Source organism: Oreochromis niloticus, linkage group LG4 (assembly GCF_001858045.2).
Source record: "Oreochromis niloticus isolate F11D_XX linkage group LG4, O_niloticus_UMD_NMBU, whole genome shotgun sequence".
In the NCBI taxonomy this organism is placed as follows: domain Eukaryota; kingdom Metazoa; phylum Chordata; class Actinopteri; order Cichliformes; family Cichlidae; genus Oreochromis; species Oreochromis niloticus.
Window position 1 is genome coordinate 7110423 of NC_031969.2, and position 18674 is coordinate 7129096.

General features: G+C 42.6%; 1 protein-coding gene across 22 annotated transcripts in view; it reads right to left on the reverse strand.

Annotated features, from left to right (window-relative positions):
- The window catches only part of nfixb (nuclear factor I/Xb), a 149185-nt gene that overhangs the window by 23718 nt on the left and 106793 nt on the right, over window positions 1-18674 (reverse strand). For 12 of the 22 annotated variants that reach the window (XM_025906729.1, XM_025906722.1, XM_025906730.1 and 9 more), the window contains 6 exons: window positions 7378-7443; window positions 5395-5469; window positions 4264-4384; window positions 3963-3998; window positions 3280-3410; window positions 534-608 (listed from right to left, as the gene is read on the reverse strand). In XM_025906729.1, the coding sequence (XP_025762514.1) occupies window positions 534-608; window positions 3280-3410; window positions 3963-3998; window positions 4264-4384; window positions 5395-5469; window positions 7378-7443 (504 nt within the window). The remainder of the gene's footprint in view (window positions 1-533; window positions 609-3279; window positions 3411-3962; window positions 3999-4263; window positions 4385-5394; window positions 5470-7377; window positions 7444-18674) is intronic. The other 10 variants (XM_025906741.1, XM_025906724.1, XM_025906732.1 and 7 more) reach the window with 3 other exon arrangements.

An 18674-nucleotide genomic window follows, 5' to 3' on the forward strand; every position in this document is an offset into this window, starting at 1 on the left:
TGAACGCCGCTGACAAACTCATACCACCTCGCAAACTATGTTTGCAGTCTTGTGGTTTTTCGGATATGATAATGCACCTAATTGCATATGTAGACTAGGGTTTACATCAGTATAAGAGCATTCAGACATGTTCTCAATGCCACAGAGACGTCTTTATCCTCCTAGACATCACATTTCTTACACAGATTTACATCTTTAAGTCAGACAGGCGGAAGATGTTATGGAGCTACTGGGCTACCAAAAGGCTTTGGTGAACCCACAATGGACAACAGCAGACATCTGGTAGAAACACAACCCCACCCAGCAGCAGCATAGCCAGAGAACAGGACACAAACAGAGGGATGAAGAGGAGAGAAGAGGAGAGAAGAGGAGAGAAGAGAAGAGAAGGACAAATGAAAAATAACGCAGATTCGCTCTGAGAGCTCACAGATTTGAAGAAAGGACAGAAAGAGATGTACACAAGCTGAGGGTGGTGTGAGCGGAGGTAGAGCATGTATACATGAACACAGTATAATGTTTAATGTTGTTCTAACCATGGTAAGGAAACTGCACTCCATCGCTCTCATGCTTAATCTTCCTCTCCTGCACACTGGCCAAATGGTGCTGCACTGAAAGGCCAAACAGGGGAGAAGGGAAGAGTTAACAATGGAAGAGGGGAGGAGAGAAAAAGAGACATAGAAAGAGATGGAAAGAATGAGAGAGAGAGAGAGAGAGAGAGAGAGAAACAGGGGTGGTTAAATAATAGGCAATAGGGGATTTTAATGTTATAGAGTGCAGCAAGTGTCTATAAAATAGTTACATCATTACTGCTGGCAGTATTAAAATGGCAGCATGTGAGTGGGAGGGACGGAGAATACATGAAAATTTAGCAATTTAACAAAATCCCCAAAGCCAAATACGACACCCAAGAGATATATATTAAGTCTATTGAAAATACATTTGACGTGATCACCATCATGATGGTTAACAGTGCGGTTACCCAAAGGGTGAGTGGCTATGATTTCAGCATGTGAATGGGTGGTTGGAGTAGTGCAGCTCAGGATTTTGGTATAACTTTTAGGTATCTGGAGAATACTCAGAAATTAAAAATTCAACATTTTGGGAAATAAGCTAAATACTGATGGGTGATAAAATTGGTAGCCTTCTGATATCTGCATTACAAGTTAGCATTGAAGCAGCCAGCTCATGGTTAGCTTAATTTTATCTCAGTAAAAAGTAAAAAATAAATAAATAAAAGAACAGCTAGCTCGGCTCTAGTCAATCAACAGCTCTGAGATTCATAAATGAATATAAAAAAAACAAAAACATAGAGAAGAGCAATTTGCTTTATTATGGCCTTTATGAGCCTGTTAGCCTATCATAGTGCAAAGAATGGAAACAACAGCTAGCTCGATTAGTAAGTAAGGTTAAAAACAAACAAAACAAACATTTATTCTCATTTAATAACCTCGAGATAAACTGAAGCAAAAAACATAACGGTGTGACGTGACAGTAGCCAATTTAGCTCTGTCATTAGTCTCTGCACGAAATTAGCTAACTGGCTGCTAGCACAGCTTCCTCTTTGCTGTGCAATAATGTAAATTGCTGTATTTCCCAAAATCTCAAAATACTCCTTAGGAACACCATATGACACATAAAAGTCATTACAGTGGGTTTACTGTAAGTTAGATTTGTAAAGGACTCAGTTACACCCACTTGATAAAACAAACATTTGTGATAGATATTTGTGTTTCGCAGTCTAATGCACGACACTCACACACACGTGCACTCACAGTCCTGGAGGTAAGCTTAATAGATGTTAGGTCTAATGCCGTAAAAACTAAATGTGTCCATCTCTGCAGCTATTCTCACAACTCAGACAACAAACACAAGACAGTAGGCTATCCTCAGTTTGTGGTCTGATTAAAGGGGCAGTTCAGCCAGAACAATGAAAGTTTTTTTCTTTCTTTCATCGAAAAGCTTCAGGATCAGCTTTCTTTCTGTATCCCATCACAGCAGTGGTGTGATGTGCATAAACCTTATTTGTTTTGAAGAACTGGTACTGGAAAGACATTTTTCCCATTTCCAAACACAATTTTCAAATGCATTAAGCATTAGATGATGGCAGAATTTTCAGCGATGGAAATAAGAAACCTTGAAATTTCTGCAGACTCTCTACAAACTGCTTAGAGTAAGTGAGAAAATGTGTTTTTTACTGGCTCTTTAAGTCCCTGCTGCATGTGAGAAAGGATGCTTTGGTGGGGGGTCCATTTAGGTATGGCATATAAGAGGATTAGAAGTTGAAAATGAAAGATGGTGCAAGTGGGGATGATGAGGGGGGGGCGAGTATTGAAGAGTCAAAATTGATGCAAGCGGGTATGATGGTGAAACATAATTAGCTTTAGCTTCTGGTCCATGTCAAGTCAGGAATGTAATATTTGTGGGAAATACATCTTTTTGCCTCGTTGCTGAGAGTTATTTAGAGTGTTACCATTCTAATAGCTGTACAGTAAATATGAGCAAAGCACAGCAGGAAGTGGAGCGGCTAGTTTGGGCTTTGTTTAAAGGGGACCCAGTATGAATTTTCTTATCTTTTGTCATATATATACTGTTACAGGAGGAGATGATCATATTAAACATGGCTGTCTCAAATAATGAAGTCAGCGTTCAAACCTTCTGTTTATACATCAGGAGAAAGCTGGCTTGCCTCATAATGTGAATGAACTGGGCGCTGCACCAAGGCCTAGATAACATCAGATAATAATGCTAATTTTGACCAGTGAATTTTGCAAAGCTACTCCAGTGGAGTCCAAGAACAAGAAATATGGAGCCTGAAATGAGCATAAAAGGTTCCTCATTCTTAAAGTAACATATTCTATCTACCCGACTGATCTTTACAGAAAACACAAAGTAAAATGGCGACTCCAGGAAATGACCTCAGCTAGCAAAAAAGCGCCCCACTTGTTTTTATTACACATTATATTTTGTACAGGAGCTTTTGCTGAAACCAGGCTGCTTGTTTCCCTCTGTTTAAAGTTTAAAGTTTATGCTAAGCTAAGCTAACCAGCTGGTGTTTGCTTCTTGTTTACTCTGCAGACATTACAATGGTATCAAACTACAGAAGCTAAATGTATTTCCCCAAATGTCAAATTGTTTTTTTAACGTAAGAAAAAACTACTTGAAAGGCTTTACAATTCAACGTGAAGCCAGTGTTTAAAGTTCGCCTCTGAATTGATGTGGACCTCAGCACAGTTTCTGGATTGCGTGCAAAATCTGATGCAGCAGTTGCAGCGGGACTACCTGCATCCACATCATTAGGCCAACCGCTGGACTGAGAGCTGCTGCCAGCCGCTGGGGAACGGCCCGAGTAGAAGACATCATCCACTGGGCTCTCCATCTCACTGTCGTCAATGGACTTGCGCTTGTTGGAGCTGAGAGAGGAAGGAGAAAGAGAAATTAGTAAGAGGGATTTATTATGAGAGTAATCTGATTTATTTGTTAAAAAAAGAAGCAGGCCAGGATTTCCCACTAAAATAAATAGGCACAACTAATTAGTAAAGGGGACACTGATAAGTGTCATATCATCATAAATCAAGGAAAATGAAACAATGTCACATTTTCTCTTCAGTTATCTACATTTTGTTTTCATATTATGTTATAGTCTTAAGGGACAAAGCAACATAATTGGAGACAAACAAACATGAGGCCAGAATTTTAGCAACATGCTGTGTCCACACCGGCTCAAAGCAGCCTCCCGCTAGAAACTGCGAGCAGAAAGTGTGCCTGGTTATGTTGGAGCCTATTTTTGTGTGTGTTTGCACATTCCTATAAACGCATACATCTGTGACCAATAAAATAAGGGGGGCTGTGAATGTACAGCATGTGCGTATATGTGGGACAGCATGCGTGTGTGGCTTTTGTGTGATGCAGGGGTCTGTGTTACATTAGTATCAAGGGAGATATTCTGTAATGAGTGTAACTACCTCCGTGGGAGACTTGCATAAAGCTCCATTTCAGTCCTGCAGCGTAAGATGAGCGGGAGAGGACGACAGAGGAGGGGAAAACAGACACAAAAGACACAAACAGAGAACGGGTGACAGACAGATCGGTGGGAAATATGAGTGGGAACGAGGAAGGTTAGTGATGAGGAAGGAGAGAGAAAGATCACGATCAAAAAGCAGAGCAGGCTAAGCATTAGGAAATACAGTAAAGAGGTTGGAGAATGAAGAATAGCAAGTAGCAGAATTAGATTTAGAAGGAGCGTTTCAAGTGCTTTGTGTGTACCTGGTGGAGGGGGTGGAGGTGATCGAGCGCCGTCCCAGGGTCACCTGGTTGATGTTGTAATAGCCAGGGCTGTCCAGGTCAGCCAGAGAGAAGTTGGGGCCTGTCGCTGTAGCCACAGGGGCTGAGGGGATGCACACAGAGAAAAAGAGAGAAAAAGAGACACATCGTAGAAAAAAACTAGAATTAAAACCCGAAAGTGTGTGTGATCAGTCGGCTGCAGAAATAGTTCTTTGTTTATGCTTCGCAGAAGATGATTCCTGATAACTCTGATGACTCACTGACGTTTCAGTAGCAACACAAATGTACTAATTTAAAAGTCTTTATAGCCTTAGTAGTCCATCTTTGGAGACCCTGACATGATTATGTTTACAGGACAAACTCTTACTTTGGTAAACTTCTATTCAACCTCATAAGACCTAATGTCAACATATGGGAACATCACATTTTGGGTTGTCTAGACCAGCGGTCCCCAACCTTTCCCCAACCACGGACCAGTTTATGTCCAACAATATTTTCAAGGACCGGCCTTTAAGGTGTCGCAGATAAATACAACAAAATAAAACCAGTAGGGCTACCACACACAAAAAAAGATTTATTCATAACACACAGGAAAAGACACAGGGAAATAAAAATGATAACAAAATAACAATAAAAACCAATAAAAACCCTGAAGACCATAAATTTCACACTCGAGCCTCAACTCTCGGGGCCCGGCACCAAACGACTCGGACCGTGGCCCAGGGGCTGGGGACGGCTGGTCTAGACCACAATACTAAATTTTGCTCTTTCAAAATTAGTTGTTTCTACTTTTGTTTTTGTACTCAGGAAAAATGCTGCCGTGTTCAGACACCAAATAAAGAGTTTTGCACATCATTGTGACTTTAGAGTGTTCTATCGAACACTATGAAGCCAAATAGCAAAGAGAAATTAAAAATGCATGCCATGAAAGAGTTCGGATCTTAGGAGGTTAATGTACTAGTGATATAATATAATATAATTATGCAAATTAATCCAGCTAGTACCAACTACTAAAAACTACTAGTTATAATAGGTTATATAGTAATATACCTATAATAACACTTGTATAAGTAACTATATATTAGGAATGACAGGTGACAGTGGTTGACTCACTCTGCGACACACGGACCAGCTCGGCTACGTTCCACACCCCTGAAGTAACAAAGCAGTCCTGGAAACTCAAGTTGCCTGGTTAAAGGGAGAAAGAGACATTTGTGACTTACACTCTGAATGCACACACACACACACGCGCGCACACACACACACACACACACACACACACAGAAAGGGGCAGGAGGGGCTGAAAAACATGTGTGGAAAGGCCTGACACACTGCTGGTGTCATCCAGTGGGCCCATGTGTTTTCTATAAGGTACAACAGGCCTTTGGTTTGGACATGTTCAATTTCTTGACTGTTGACAGTCCAACATACACAACCAATCAGATCCAACAAGCGGGTGTAATCTCCGCACAGACAGCTATGTAATGGATGATGCGCTGCGCATTGTGATCTTCATGTATATATCATGCGCGTGCATAATAAAGTGCATATGTTTAATAAGAGGTACTGGAACATTGATATATACACATGTCCTCGCACATCTGTCCTTTCAGTCTGCTGAGACTGTAACCAAAACCTTGATTATAACTTGTGGTAAAGTTTCACAACTACAGTCTTCATTTTCTCAGTTCGACTACACTGTGCTGTAACCTGTGATGGTTTTTGTCAGTGGAACATTTTCTTAACAGTTCTTAGTTTCAACTTTATGATCATCTGACTGCTTGTCTGTTTTCTTTTTCAACTGTGCTAAAGTTTCCAGCACCGTGTCACTTTTATTGAAAATAATACGTTTGAAAAATACTCGATTTCAAATGAGCTACAACAAACCCTCACTGCTTGTTGCCTGATGATTGACCAATATGCTGAACCTTTGCCTAAATCTGAAATCTAAGATTTTAGCCTTACTACAACTCTCTACATTGTCTTGATTTTGAGCTCAAAGGTCTAAAAAGAGAAAAACAAACAAAAGAAACAAAATACTGTATGATGCCTGCCCATAGCCAAACAAAATCACGTTAAGCCATCAACTAGCCAGACAGCAGAACATGTGCAGATGAATATGCAGCTAATATAATGAACGGGACTGATATTTGTCAAGTGTCTAGAAACCCGATGACTGATAATGTTCTGGTATCAGCTGACAACAGGTAAGAATCTGACCCTTGTTTTCACAAAAGTAGCTATATAAATTTCTTTAAAAAGGCTTGCAATGCAGGTACTTATTGAACTCACCTGATCTGTGAATCTACTACTTATTCTATTTAAACTGAATGTAAACAGCGAGGTAGCAAGCGAAATGTCTACACACGAAAGCCCTCTGACAACAATTCAAACACCGTCACAGGTAAAAATGGTACAAATAAATTAAAAGTGCTGCATTCTGAACTTTTGTTCCCCAAGTAAAGTTTAAGTATGCGACACTCTATATTGTCCATGTCGGTAAAATTTAGGCCTAAACGCTGTGTGTAAAGCGGATCGCTTTATGGCTCCGGGGCCGAATCAATTTTAAATCCACACCCTTCTCTCCCCCCTCCTTTTCACCCTTCCCTCCGTCTGTCCATCACTCCCCCCCCCACCCCCACGCCTTCTCCCTTCGCCTCTCATTCTTTCATTCAGTTCTTTTCAGCCCCCCTTATTTTCCCATTCTCCATCTCTCGCTCCTTCACTCCATCCCTGCCCGGGGTTAACCACAGCGGGGAGAGCGCATGAGGTCAGCGCTCAGCTCGGCAGCGGCCATGTGGTTCCCATCTTCCAATAACGTCAGTGTGATTTATGAGTGGCCTGCCACAAACCCAGCACAGCCCCCACGCTACAGTACCATCAGCTCTCCTTACCATAATAAACTTAGATCCAACTCTGCTGGGACACACTTGCACAGGCACAGAGGCCTGCATGTAGGGGTAATGCACATACACGTGCATGCATTACTGTATAAGTGTGACTGTGTGTAGGCACAGGTATGTTTTTTTAATGCATGCATGCGTATGAGGACACATATAGAGTGAGATTAATGGAAGGCTGCATTTGTAAACTTACCATTTGGTGGGGGCTTTACATCTGTGTCTCCTTGCTGGTTTGAGTTGTCTGATTGTCCTGATTGTTCTGAAGAGAGAGAGAAAAAAGAAAGAAAGATGGTGAGTCAGGTGGACAGATGTCTGGACACTAACCAAGGTGAGGGGGCAGGTTAAGAACAGAGGAATCTCTTGAGAAACTAGATGGGAAACGGCGCCTTCTTTCGCTCTTTCCACTGACAACAGACAGACGTGGAGTTGAGATTAAAGAAAAGCACATATTTCCACTCGGGTCGAGGCTCAGAGCACCTTTAATAGATTCTTATCTAGTCATTATCTTACTTAGGGCCTTAGTGTATGTTTGGTAAAGTGCTACAAATCCCCCAAAACATTTTTTAATGCCAACAATTAACTCAGTGGTACATGTAATTTTTGGATATTGATCCACCGTCTTTGCCATTTTTGAAAGAACTTCTACAATATAGAATCTGAATACAGTGTAAACTGGCTAAAGTGGTCCTAAAGAAAACAAACCTCTGCTTCCTCAATGCTGGCTTCTAAGTTGAGGCTTTGAATGTGTGCATTCCTATATTCTGGGTATTGTGTGTACAACTCAACATAACTTTTTTTGTATCTTTGTTTCTTGGAATTACTCGAACTCACTACTCAGGTTAGGCAGAATGCTAATGGTCCCAAGAACTTTTATAAATGCATAATTTGGAGTTGTATCACCTGTTTGTGTTCACCTTAAAAAAGACTTTTCTCTCTTTGTGTACCTAACTTTTTGGCGCTTGAATGTTTACGTGTGCACACACAACTAAACACTAGGTAAAATCTGTTCACCGTAAAAGTTAAGTAAAGTGACAGATGTCTCACGGAACCTCAACACCCCACGCTGACTAGTAAAATGTACACTTCTGCGTTGCAGGCATTGTTTGGATTGCATCTCCTGCATGTGCGTCCATCTATAGGGACACAAAGGCAGTCAGAGAGTTGCCTGCTTCAGCTAGTTTTCTTTGGCTCGCTGGCTGCCATTCTTCTTCAGATGTGTAATGCACCCTTGTGGAGTTTTATGGTTGTATCATATATACCATTCAGGCCAATTACTCCAAAGCACTTAGCCTTTAAGGGCGTCTTGGGCCAAGACTCACAATCCAAAACGTGGCCCCCTTGCAGCCACTACTAGGCCCCCCAATCTCAACATCTTCTAAACCCAAATCAGTGTCCTAATCTTGGGTGGCAGTAGTGCGTTACATGCCAGCAAACTGCTGCACTATTCACCCTGTCCGTCGCCTGCCAAAACCAGGAAAACAAAAAGAAACCCCAAATCACCTCATCACTCTGGGAAGAGGGAAAACACAAGCAAAGAGTTTCTTTTTTTCCTTCTCACAACACTCGTCCTTCATTCTGCACAACTCAAGAGTCCATCTTCAGGTCTTTCTCCCTCAGTTCCTCTCACATTGGTTTTGTCTCTGATTCTCTCTTTCTCTCTTGCACGCTGTCGCTCTGTGGAATCCTGGCAGCCATCTTAGCGCTTGGCAGCCATCTTAGCTTTGGCGGTACCCATGCATTCCTGCTAGCTGACGGCACACCCACACACACACACACACACACACACACACACACACACACACAGAAATAGACACACATGCTTGCAAAGCACACTCACTCTCAAACACAGACCCAGTGGTCTTAAAGATAAAAAGACCTACTGAGGACGTGCAATGCTAATGGAGTGAGGGACGCTTGTTTACAATCCTGTGAGTATCATGTCACCTACGCTAATAGGCCGTTACAGAGTTCGGTGGAAATGACAGCTGATCACAAATATCAGACGCACTCGTAAAGCGAAAGGAAGTGTGAAAGGGCAACACAAAAGAATCCTTCAAGGTAAACAAGGCGACGTTTGGATGAAGCCTTTCTTATCGCTGCAGCACTCATCCCGACAAACCCCATCATCAAGCAGAAACAGTCAAAACCTCTTAAACCTGCGTGCCTCGGAAAAATCTCTCTTACCCTATGTGACAGCTTCCAAGCCAAAATTCAGTGCCTTGTTGTCATGACAACGTGGATGGCACACCACAGTCCCTAATGATGAGTGGTTGTTGAAGCCTGTGTGTGCATATGTGTCGCTGTTTGGCCTGGCAATTAGTTCGAATGAAGATAATAATATAGCTTACTGGCATGCGCTCAATGTGTTGTTTTGTTTAAGTATCTCTTGGCACAAAGCAGACCGGTGGCCGCACAGCTACTCTGTCACAAGCCTGACTGTTTTACTGTATCAGTAGTTCTTCTGTTTAAGGCGTTAACTCTCCAGGCTCGGCTTTGAGAACTTTTCCGTTTCTCTTATTAAATCGCACAGGGACATATGATTACAACTACAGTACAAGTTCTCAAACTTTTGAGGGTTTCCAACAAATGAATAGTGGTTTTCTATCCTTAAAATTTATGCAATGTTTAATAACAGTTAGCAAATTAACCAAGGTTATCCTATCACTGTGCTTCATTTGCACCAGGAGGTTTCTTCCTGTTAAAAGGGAGTTTTTCCTTCCCACTGTCACCAAGTGCATGCTCATCGGGAGTCAAGTGATTATTAGGGTTTCTTTCTAATACTGTAGGAACTTTACAATGTTAAGCACCTTGAACTGACTGTTTTTGTGAATTGGCGCTACATAAATAAAACGAATTATAATAAAATGAATTGTATTCAAGGCTGATAGTTGAAAAATTAAGAAAAATGTTTTTTGAAAGACTCTTTAAGACTCCTTTAAGACCACATGCCCACATCGGAGAGAAAAATAATTGCTGACTAAGGAACCCATAACCAAGGATGTTTTCACAACTTTACTGTTTAGCCCTGGTTTGTTTTCTCCCTTGGTGCAGGTTGTTTCTGCTAACATGAACGTGCTAATCGTACTCTGATGCGGACCAAAACAAATGCCCTTTGGAGGAGGAGCAAACCTCAGAGCTTTTAATAATCAAATATTAATCTGACCCAACTACCAGCAGTGCGCTGCAAGTTTGAGCTAAATGCCATCCCATAGTCAGGTATGCTTTGCATTCTCTGACATAATAATCACAGATATGTAGAGTGCCTATCCGTAGGATCTGTTTTTCCTGAAATATAACCTCCAGATAAATATGACTGTTAGGAGTAAATTCTCCATGTCATCCACTAGTCCAGTATCTTCGACCTTTATTTACTTTTTGTTGCTCTTTAAAAGGACATTCTCATAACTAAGCAGACCGGACGTCCTCAGGTGGTTTATTGTAACGCATTTTTGCCCTACTAGAGTTTGCTTGAAAGCTACGACTTTGCTAAGTCATTAACTGTTTTGGACCACAGTAAACAAAGTATTGGTAAGACAAAAAAATGTCTTTAGTCTTAAATAAACTTCTGAACCAGAAATAATGAGAACTTTAGGAGATGTCAGTTTTATGAGCAAGATGAACTACAGTAAAACACTGACTTTGCATATGTAGCATTCGCGCTGTCACTAATAAAACAAATATGAGTTTTGGGCTACTACATTTCTATAAGCTAAAGTCAGTGTTACACTGAAATGTGGATCATTCAGGAAGATTTGGATAACATACATTTGTGCATTGGCTAACTACAGCAGCTTTTTAGCACATGACTAATATTATCTAACAGCTAAGTAGATATAGCCAAAACAAATTTTTTAAGAGTGTAATTTTTTAGTCAGCCAGAGGATTTTAGCAGCATTTCAGCCTCCAGTTACATAATGCGGGAAATAGAATGTGGAAAATCTGTTTTACCCACTAAAAAAATTAAACATCTAAAAATAATGTATACATATATATTTTATACCAGGTTTTTTATTTTTACAGCACACACATAGATCCTAGCTAGTTTAAGATCTTGAATTTAGTGGCATTCTTGATTTTTGTGTAAAGCAGCTATAAAAAAATAATCCCACTCTGTAAAACATTCTGGAAAAAAATGTTCATGTTTCACTAAGTTTTTGTTCAATTTTATTCTTGTCTAATTTCCCATTTGTGTATTTGCATAATTATGTGTCATTCCCATGCTCTGCTTAGTTCAATAAAGCAAAAATGTGTTTGTCTGATATTAATTTAATGCATGAACGCACTTCACGATATGTATGTGCTTGTATGTTTTATGTGCTTTCATTCCTACATGTGCATGTGTATGGACGCTTTTCCATGAGTGTAATCTGTGGCACGGTGACAAGCATTCATCTATATTTACATACATTGTGTGGGTGCACAATAGGTGCCCAAAGGTGCCTCTACAGGAGTCAAATAAGGCGGGGGTGTGATGCCCTTAAAGAAAGAAGATACTCTACGCTCCTGGTAAACAATACCAGTTGTGTATTATTATCCTATCATATAGGACCACCGTGCAGGGAGAAATCACTGCCAGCAGGCCTCCCATCCCCACTGCAACATTCGTGTGCGCCCACACCTATGCCTATGACACGCAGAGGACTCTGACTGGAGCACATGTGACCGCTTTTATTAACGTGTTGGTTCAAGTGCTTGGATGTGCACACTCCAAACATGGATGCACATGCCTCCAAAGCACAAACATGCTCATACACACACAAAAACACAATGTTCAAACACAGATGAATCACCCTTATCTCCTGCGCACAGTCGCCCCAAGGCCCCCTGCACACACCCGGCTAGAGATAATACACACACACACACACACACACACACACACACACACACACACACACAGGCCATCTAATACACCATGCTATCGCTCTAATCACAAACATGCACACACACATTTCACTTTGTTTCCTGCTCAATATATAGTAGAATTATTGCTAATGTACTCCAGGAGAGTCTATGTAAAAGTTAACACTGGCTATACATTTATCACACTGCAGATGCAGACGCAGACTACTAACTCACACCCAGGCTAATGTACACACACTCAGAAATCACACTTGCACAATCGCTCCATTCATCATACACGTAAAAACAAAACGACAACACGCACAAATACACAATTACACAAGCTCGAATCATTAAGTGACACTTGAATGTAAAATCACATACACATGCCCCCGCTCTTAGTGCACAGGCAGCCACTGCCAGCGCTAATGGACTCATTTACGACGTGCATATTCATATACGAGCGCACGCTGCACACTTTTTGCTAATTTACAGAACGGCTTAGAGTGTTTGTTTGTGCATCACAAGCACACGTGAGCAAACAGGCCCTCTGTAATCTAATGTGCACTAAGTGAGGGGGATTTTGCAGACTGATGAGAGACTATAAAACTACCATCACCAGTCCAGCACTAGAGATAAAATATAACGTCCTTTGGATGTTAAACTCGAAGGCGATTGCAAATATTTCCATAAGCAAGTTATTCTAATAGTCAGTATTATCATCCTGTTTATCTATTTATGAGAATCAGATGCTTTTTGGGGCCTTCACTCAGCTGTCTGTGTGTCTGCCTGCACTAAAATACCAAATCTGTAGAAAAAAATGACCAGATTAACACAAAAGCACAGCTACAGATGTACCTAGAATAACTGAATTCTACATGCGACTCTTCTTTAGCAGAGACTGATCATAAAAAGCCGTTAGGTTAGCAATCATAACTAACAAAGCATGTCTGTCCTCACACGTTCACGTTAAACTGACAATAATTTGTTGCAAGTGCAATTAAAGTGTTTTTCTTTTTAGAAAAACAAAAAAGCACGAGTACAGGTGCGCAAAGAGGGTTTAACAAAGCCATGCTATGAAGCTGCATTGTGGAAAATTGAGGAGGTGGAGCTCCAGCCTTGAAAGTCCCCAGTGCTACACTGCTTCCCTTCCCCTTTAAATACCTTAAAAATGCAGATTTAAATCTTTAAACTGCTTCATTTAAATGAAGCTGGAACGAATTTTGAGGTAAAAGTGAGAAATTCTAATCCACAGTCTCAAATCTGTGGACGTAGCTGCAGCCTGTGATCCTTTGACTTCCTCTCTGTGTCTCCACCCTCTGTGTGTCATTTAAGGATAGTTCCCCTGACATGGTTCAGTTCACAGTCAAATGATAGGGGCCTCTTCCTCTGACTACTGGAGAAGTCTGTGGACAAGTCTACCACTGTTTTCTCCCTCCTTGATCTCCGTCTCGCCGCTGCCTCTCCCTTTCACTCTCATACTGTAACCCCCCTTGCTCCACCTCAGCTTCCTCTGCCTCCTTTTTTTCTGGATGTCTCCCTCTTTCTGTTTGCCTGCTGGTACATACAAACCCCGTCATTCCCTCCAGAGTTCAGCAAAGGATCTGCTCTCAGCGAGGCCTTGACTGGACTGCAACGGATATAACACAGATATACACAAAGAAACACTAAATACAATGGAGGCTGTACATAGGTACGGCGTCCTGCAAATGGAAGACTGAAGTAAAGCAGAAAGCACAACTGCACTGACTGACATATACATATACAAGCGTAGCTGCGCAGCCTCAACCCCTCTCTCCACCCGCACTCCTCATCCACCAGCCTCTGGATAAAGAAACCGAACAGCCTCCCCAATTGGGTTTCGCTTAAGAGGTTTATCGGTGTGTTGCTAAACATTCTGACCTTTTTTTTTAATCTTTAATGCGCTTAAAATGTTCCAAACCCTCCTAATCCCCACGGCTATCCCACACAGATGTTCACTCGGCTCTTTTATTGGACTTCATTTCAACCTCCTTTTTTTTCTTCCTCTCCTCCTCCACCACCTCCTTCATCCTCTCCACATCTCCCCCCCTCCCCTCCGTTTTCATAGGCCGATTCGTTTTCCAGTTTCTGAATACTAGTCACTGCCTCCTGATCGCCCCGACGCTGCTCCCACCCCCCTTGTGTTTCAATCTTCCACTAGAAAAGCTCATGTTGAGCCTGGTTTTTAAGCCACGGGTCTTCTTATTGGACGCTGGCTGCGCTGGTACAGTGTCATCTGTCCCGTGAGTGACCTCAGCTCACTGTGGCCACCTTTCGGTTCAGAAAAAGCGTGAGTGTGTGAGAGGATGCCACTTTTACCAAAAAGCGCTCTGGATAATTAATAGGAGTTAGTTTCATTAGTGTACAGTTTAGTGTAACAAGATAATAACAGGGGATGGCGAGAACATTGTGGTTCTTCCTGCTGAGCTATTAGGACATCTGGAACAGCCTGAACAAATCCAGTCTTTGGATTTTTAATGACTCTTATTGTGAAATCTTAACTCTTTATCTCTAAAATGTTACATGTAGAAGGAAGTTTCTACATATATAGAATGATCTCTGGTTAAGGTGCTCCAGTGTTGTGTCAATTAAGCCCCAGTTACTAAAGAAATGTGTTTGTCTGCTTGATGAAAGAGATAAACTTGAGCTCTGTGCTTTTACCACATCTTCTGTTTAAGGAGAATGTGACCTGTAAGCAGTGATAAAATGCACAAGTGGCCCATTTATGAGTCAAAAAAGTGGATGTAGCTAATGTGACTGTTGTTCTGGAGCCAGAAGCAACCATATTTAAACAAGACGGTAGAGTGCTAAGGAATCAGCTAAGGCCTTACAGCTCCAACACACAGGTGCAGACACCTGCTAATTAATGCTAAGTGACAGACTAAAGGAAAAGGAAAACCAGTTTTTACTCGAGTACTAATTTCTTGTACTATACTGCAGGCCACATTATTTGTGAGATAGTTCCACTAAAAACCCCCAAAACGCAGCAACAATGCAAGTGTCGTCTCAAGGTCCACTCGAGCGAATTCAATTAGCAAAGGTGAGACCTCGAAAACAGCTGCATGCTACAGCTGCCTGCATCTGCAGCCGCTTGTCAATCAATCACAGAACCCACAACTTTATGCCTAAGTCAACAGTGGTGATTTATACAACCTCTGTACAGTTGTTATTGAGGTCAAAATTAACTATAGACATGAAATCTGTTTTCTGTACCATGCTGACTTCATCCCTGAAGTTGGACATTGTAACACGGGAGTCTGTGGGGACTGACTTACTTTGGAAGCCAACCTCATGTGGACAGAGGGGAACTGCAGGTTTCTGCACTTCAGAGGTTTCCACTCGAGCTCTGTGCTTTTACTACCTTGTCTTTTTTTAAAGCTGCATTTGGCACACAGAAAACATGTTAAACCTTGATGCTATAGGGCAGACTTTACAGCACGAGAAACAAAAAAAGGTCACAAAAGTGCAACATTTGACACATCGAGGAAAACGATTCTGAAAGTGTTCAGTCACTGATTTATAATGATTTATAGATTTAAATGAAAAGCCGCCTCCATCCTTGTGAAACTACCCTGCATTATACGACTGTAATGATAGCTCATTTACTGTCAATGGAGCAGCACGTTTCTGTTTACAAATCAAGCCAGAGTTTCTAGAAATTGAAAGAATAACACCAGGGGTTTGCTGTTTTAGGATGGGTTTTCCTTTCAGCTATTTTTGGCGCCTTCCTGGGAAGTTTATTTGGCTTCCATATCCACACCCTACCTATTAAACCAGCAGCTTCGAACTCTGGCAATTCCTCTGGCAATGTGGCAGTGCACAAAATACCTCTTACAGGCTAGTGGGCTTACGACTTCCCATCTTTCTGATACATTAAAAACATTTTCCCAAGTCTACATAAAATCAATCTTAGTGCCCACATTCAGTGTGTAAGTGACAATAGTGCATCTCTGTGAATGTTTGGCATGTAACTCCATGTGACAGCACAGCATGGGGCGATGTGATTAATTGTGAAATGTGTTTCAGTGCTGCTAGTGCTGAAGTGTGAATGTGTGGGTGTGACACTATAAATACCTCACTTGTTGGCTTTTGCGTGTGAGATTGTGTCTTATATATGTTTATGATATTGTATACGTGCAAAGATTTCTGGAGAGCACGTGTTGAGGCACAGTTGGAGATAAGCGTGTAAACATCTGTGACTGACAGGCTGAGCAGCAGAGTGTGGGAGGGAGACGACGTTCTTTTATTAAAACACGCGTGTGCAGTGCGTGCATCGCATCGTGGGAGTGTTTGCATGTGCGCGCTCCCCGCGATTCTCTCTATACGTGTGAAAGTTCAATAAATTAAGAGAGATAATTCTGTGTAAGATGCACATCTGTGTTTGTATGTGTGCGCACTAGTGTGTGTGTGCTTGTGTGTACGTGTGTGCGCTTGCGTGGCCGCCTGGCCGAGCCCTGTGCCAGCAAGGAGCAGGTGTGGGGAGGCAGCCCTGCTTTGCCCGTTGCCCATCTGCGTGGCCGTCTGTGTGCCGCCTGCGCCCTCTCTTTGCCAACGCCACACAGAGCCGGGGAGCCAGGGGTGAGAGGGGGTGAGAAGGGGTGAGAGGGGCCTAAAGGGAATCAACCATGGGAGAGAGAAGAGGGCAGGGGGTAGAAGGGATGGAGGGGGCTGGCTGGCTGCCCACGGATACCCCCTCCTCTCTCCCGCTGCCCTGTTTCTTTTATCTTTTATCTGTGCCTATGCTGATGAGCTGTGATGTACAGGGAGAGATGGGCAGGGAGGGAGGACCAGGCGACACAGAGGGAAAAAAAACCACAAAAACAAAAAAAGCCCTGCTTGTTGTCGGGGTAAACGCAGGAGTAAAAAAATCATCGAGTGATTTGAGGCTAGTTTTCTAATCTGTGTCTGTTAGTCTCTCTGTCTCTGAATTTCTGAACCTATCCAAATGTTCACGTCAAAACTGAAAATGCATATGGTGAGGTGTCATTCCTCCATTTGGCCAGCAGATGTCACTTGTTGGCAGTGGGGGCCACAAGGCAGCAACACATGCTAAAGAAATCTGCCTCTCGCAAGGGGAAGAGAAAGCAGTGGGAAAGATTTCAGCAGGGCTGCCGTGGCTTTAGAGAGATGGGAGGGTGAAGGTTTAGAGCTGAAAGCTCTCTGGCATATTGGACTTTAGTCTAAATTCCGACCACCAAATGAAATATCTGTGGCTCCAAAATATGGCACAACTGTGTCTTTTTCATAGCGGACATGCTGCATGTTAGGTTCGTACATCTCTACCCACAAACTGACAACTACTATTATTTTTTCCCCGCATTTCCTCCTCTTGTGTGTTTCTGATCACATGTTGATAATACTCGAAGCCAGCGCGATGACACGGACAATAAACATATAGTGAAAAATGCGCCATGTCCATGCAGGCTTTTTGCACAGGACGAATTGTTTAAACTGCACTGATGATGTGTGTATATATTAAATTTCATACAAACAGAACTAAGCAGACAATGTACAGAACTGAGGTTCACAGGGCTGAATGAAAGACATCAGCCGCCCTGTGATATATGCACATGCATGTGGGTGTTTGTGTGTGTGTGAGTGAGTGGGGCTGGGTCTGGGCACAAGTGGGAATGGGCATCATGTGATGCCAGTTCGTGCCAGGGAATGGAGGAGAGAGAGAGGAACAGAGGAGGAGGGATAGAAGGAGAAAAGGCAAAAATAAAAGGGAGGGAAGAGAGGCAGTCTGAGGGAAGAAGGGGGCACAAAAAATGACAAAAAAGTGAATGAAAGAGCAGAAGAAGAGGAGTGGGGTGAAGAAAGGGAACGAGTGATAGACTGAGAAAGAGGGGGTTAGAGAGAAAGGGAGGGGAAGGGTGGGTGGGGGCTGGGGGGATTGTGAGAGCTGTGGGAACGTTTTGCCTCGCCAAGAAAGACGTGAGCAGAGAGAATAAAAGAAGGAATGAGAAAGAAAGAGAGACTTGTTGGCAGAGCAGAAGAGGAGAGCAGAGGAGGGTACGAAGAAGGGGGGAGGGGGAGTGAAAGCAGCGTACGGCGGGCACCAGCCAGGGAGCAGACACGATCAAACCCGGCACTACGGGGGAGACGAGGAAAAGCAAACACACAGCGCACCACAGCCACCACAGGCAGTGCCATCGTTTTGCCAGGAGCCAAATATTACAAACTATTCTCCCCAACTCATAAATTTCACACCCAAATCCATGACAAGGACTGGGCACGCAGCGATACTTCACTGAGAGATCACGGTGACCTGTCACTCAAACGTCGCCCCTGTGTGTTTGGATTGGGGGAATGTTAGTTGAAGCTCAAAGTGTGACCTTATGAACTTTTGACTTCACATTTGATCGCCATTCCCCTGCTGCGTCAAATCCCCTCGTGACAAATTCTCAGCAGCAGACCCACAGTGGACAAATTCATGCGGCGAAAAGTCGTAACGCCAGAAAACAGGCAAACCAACCTGTGCAAGATGGGAAATGACATCCCCAGGCGCACACACCGTCATCCATGTCCCCAAAAGGCTCCCACATGTACAATTATCAGAATTGATTTTGGTAGTTGGCAACCGATTTGTGCAAATTGCTTTGGGAATATGCACCCAATCACAATATCAAC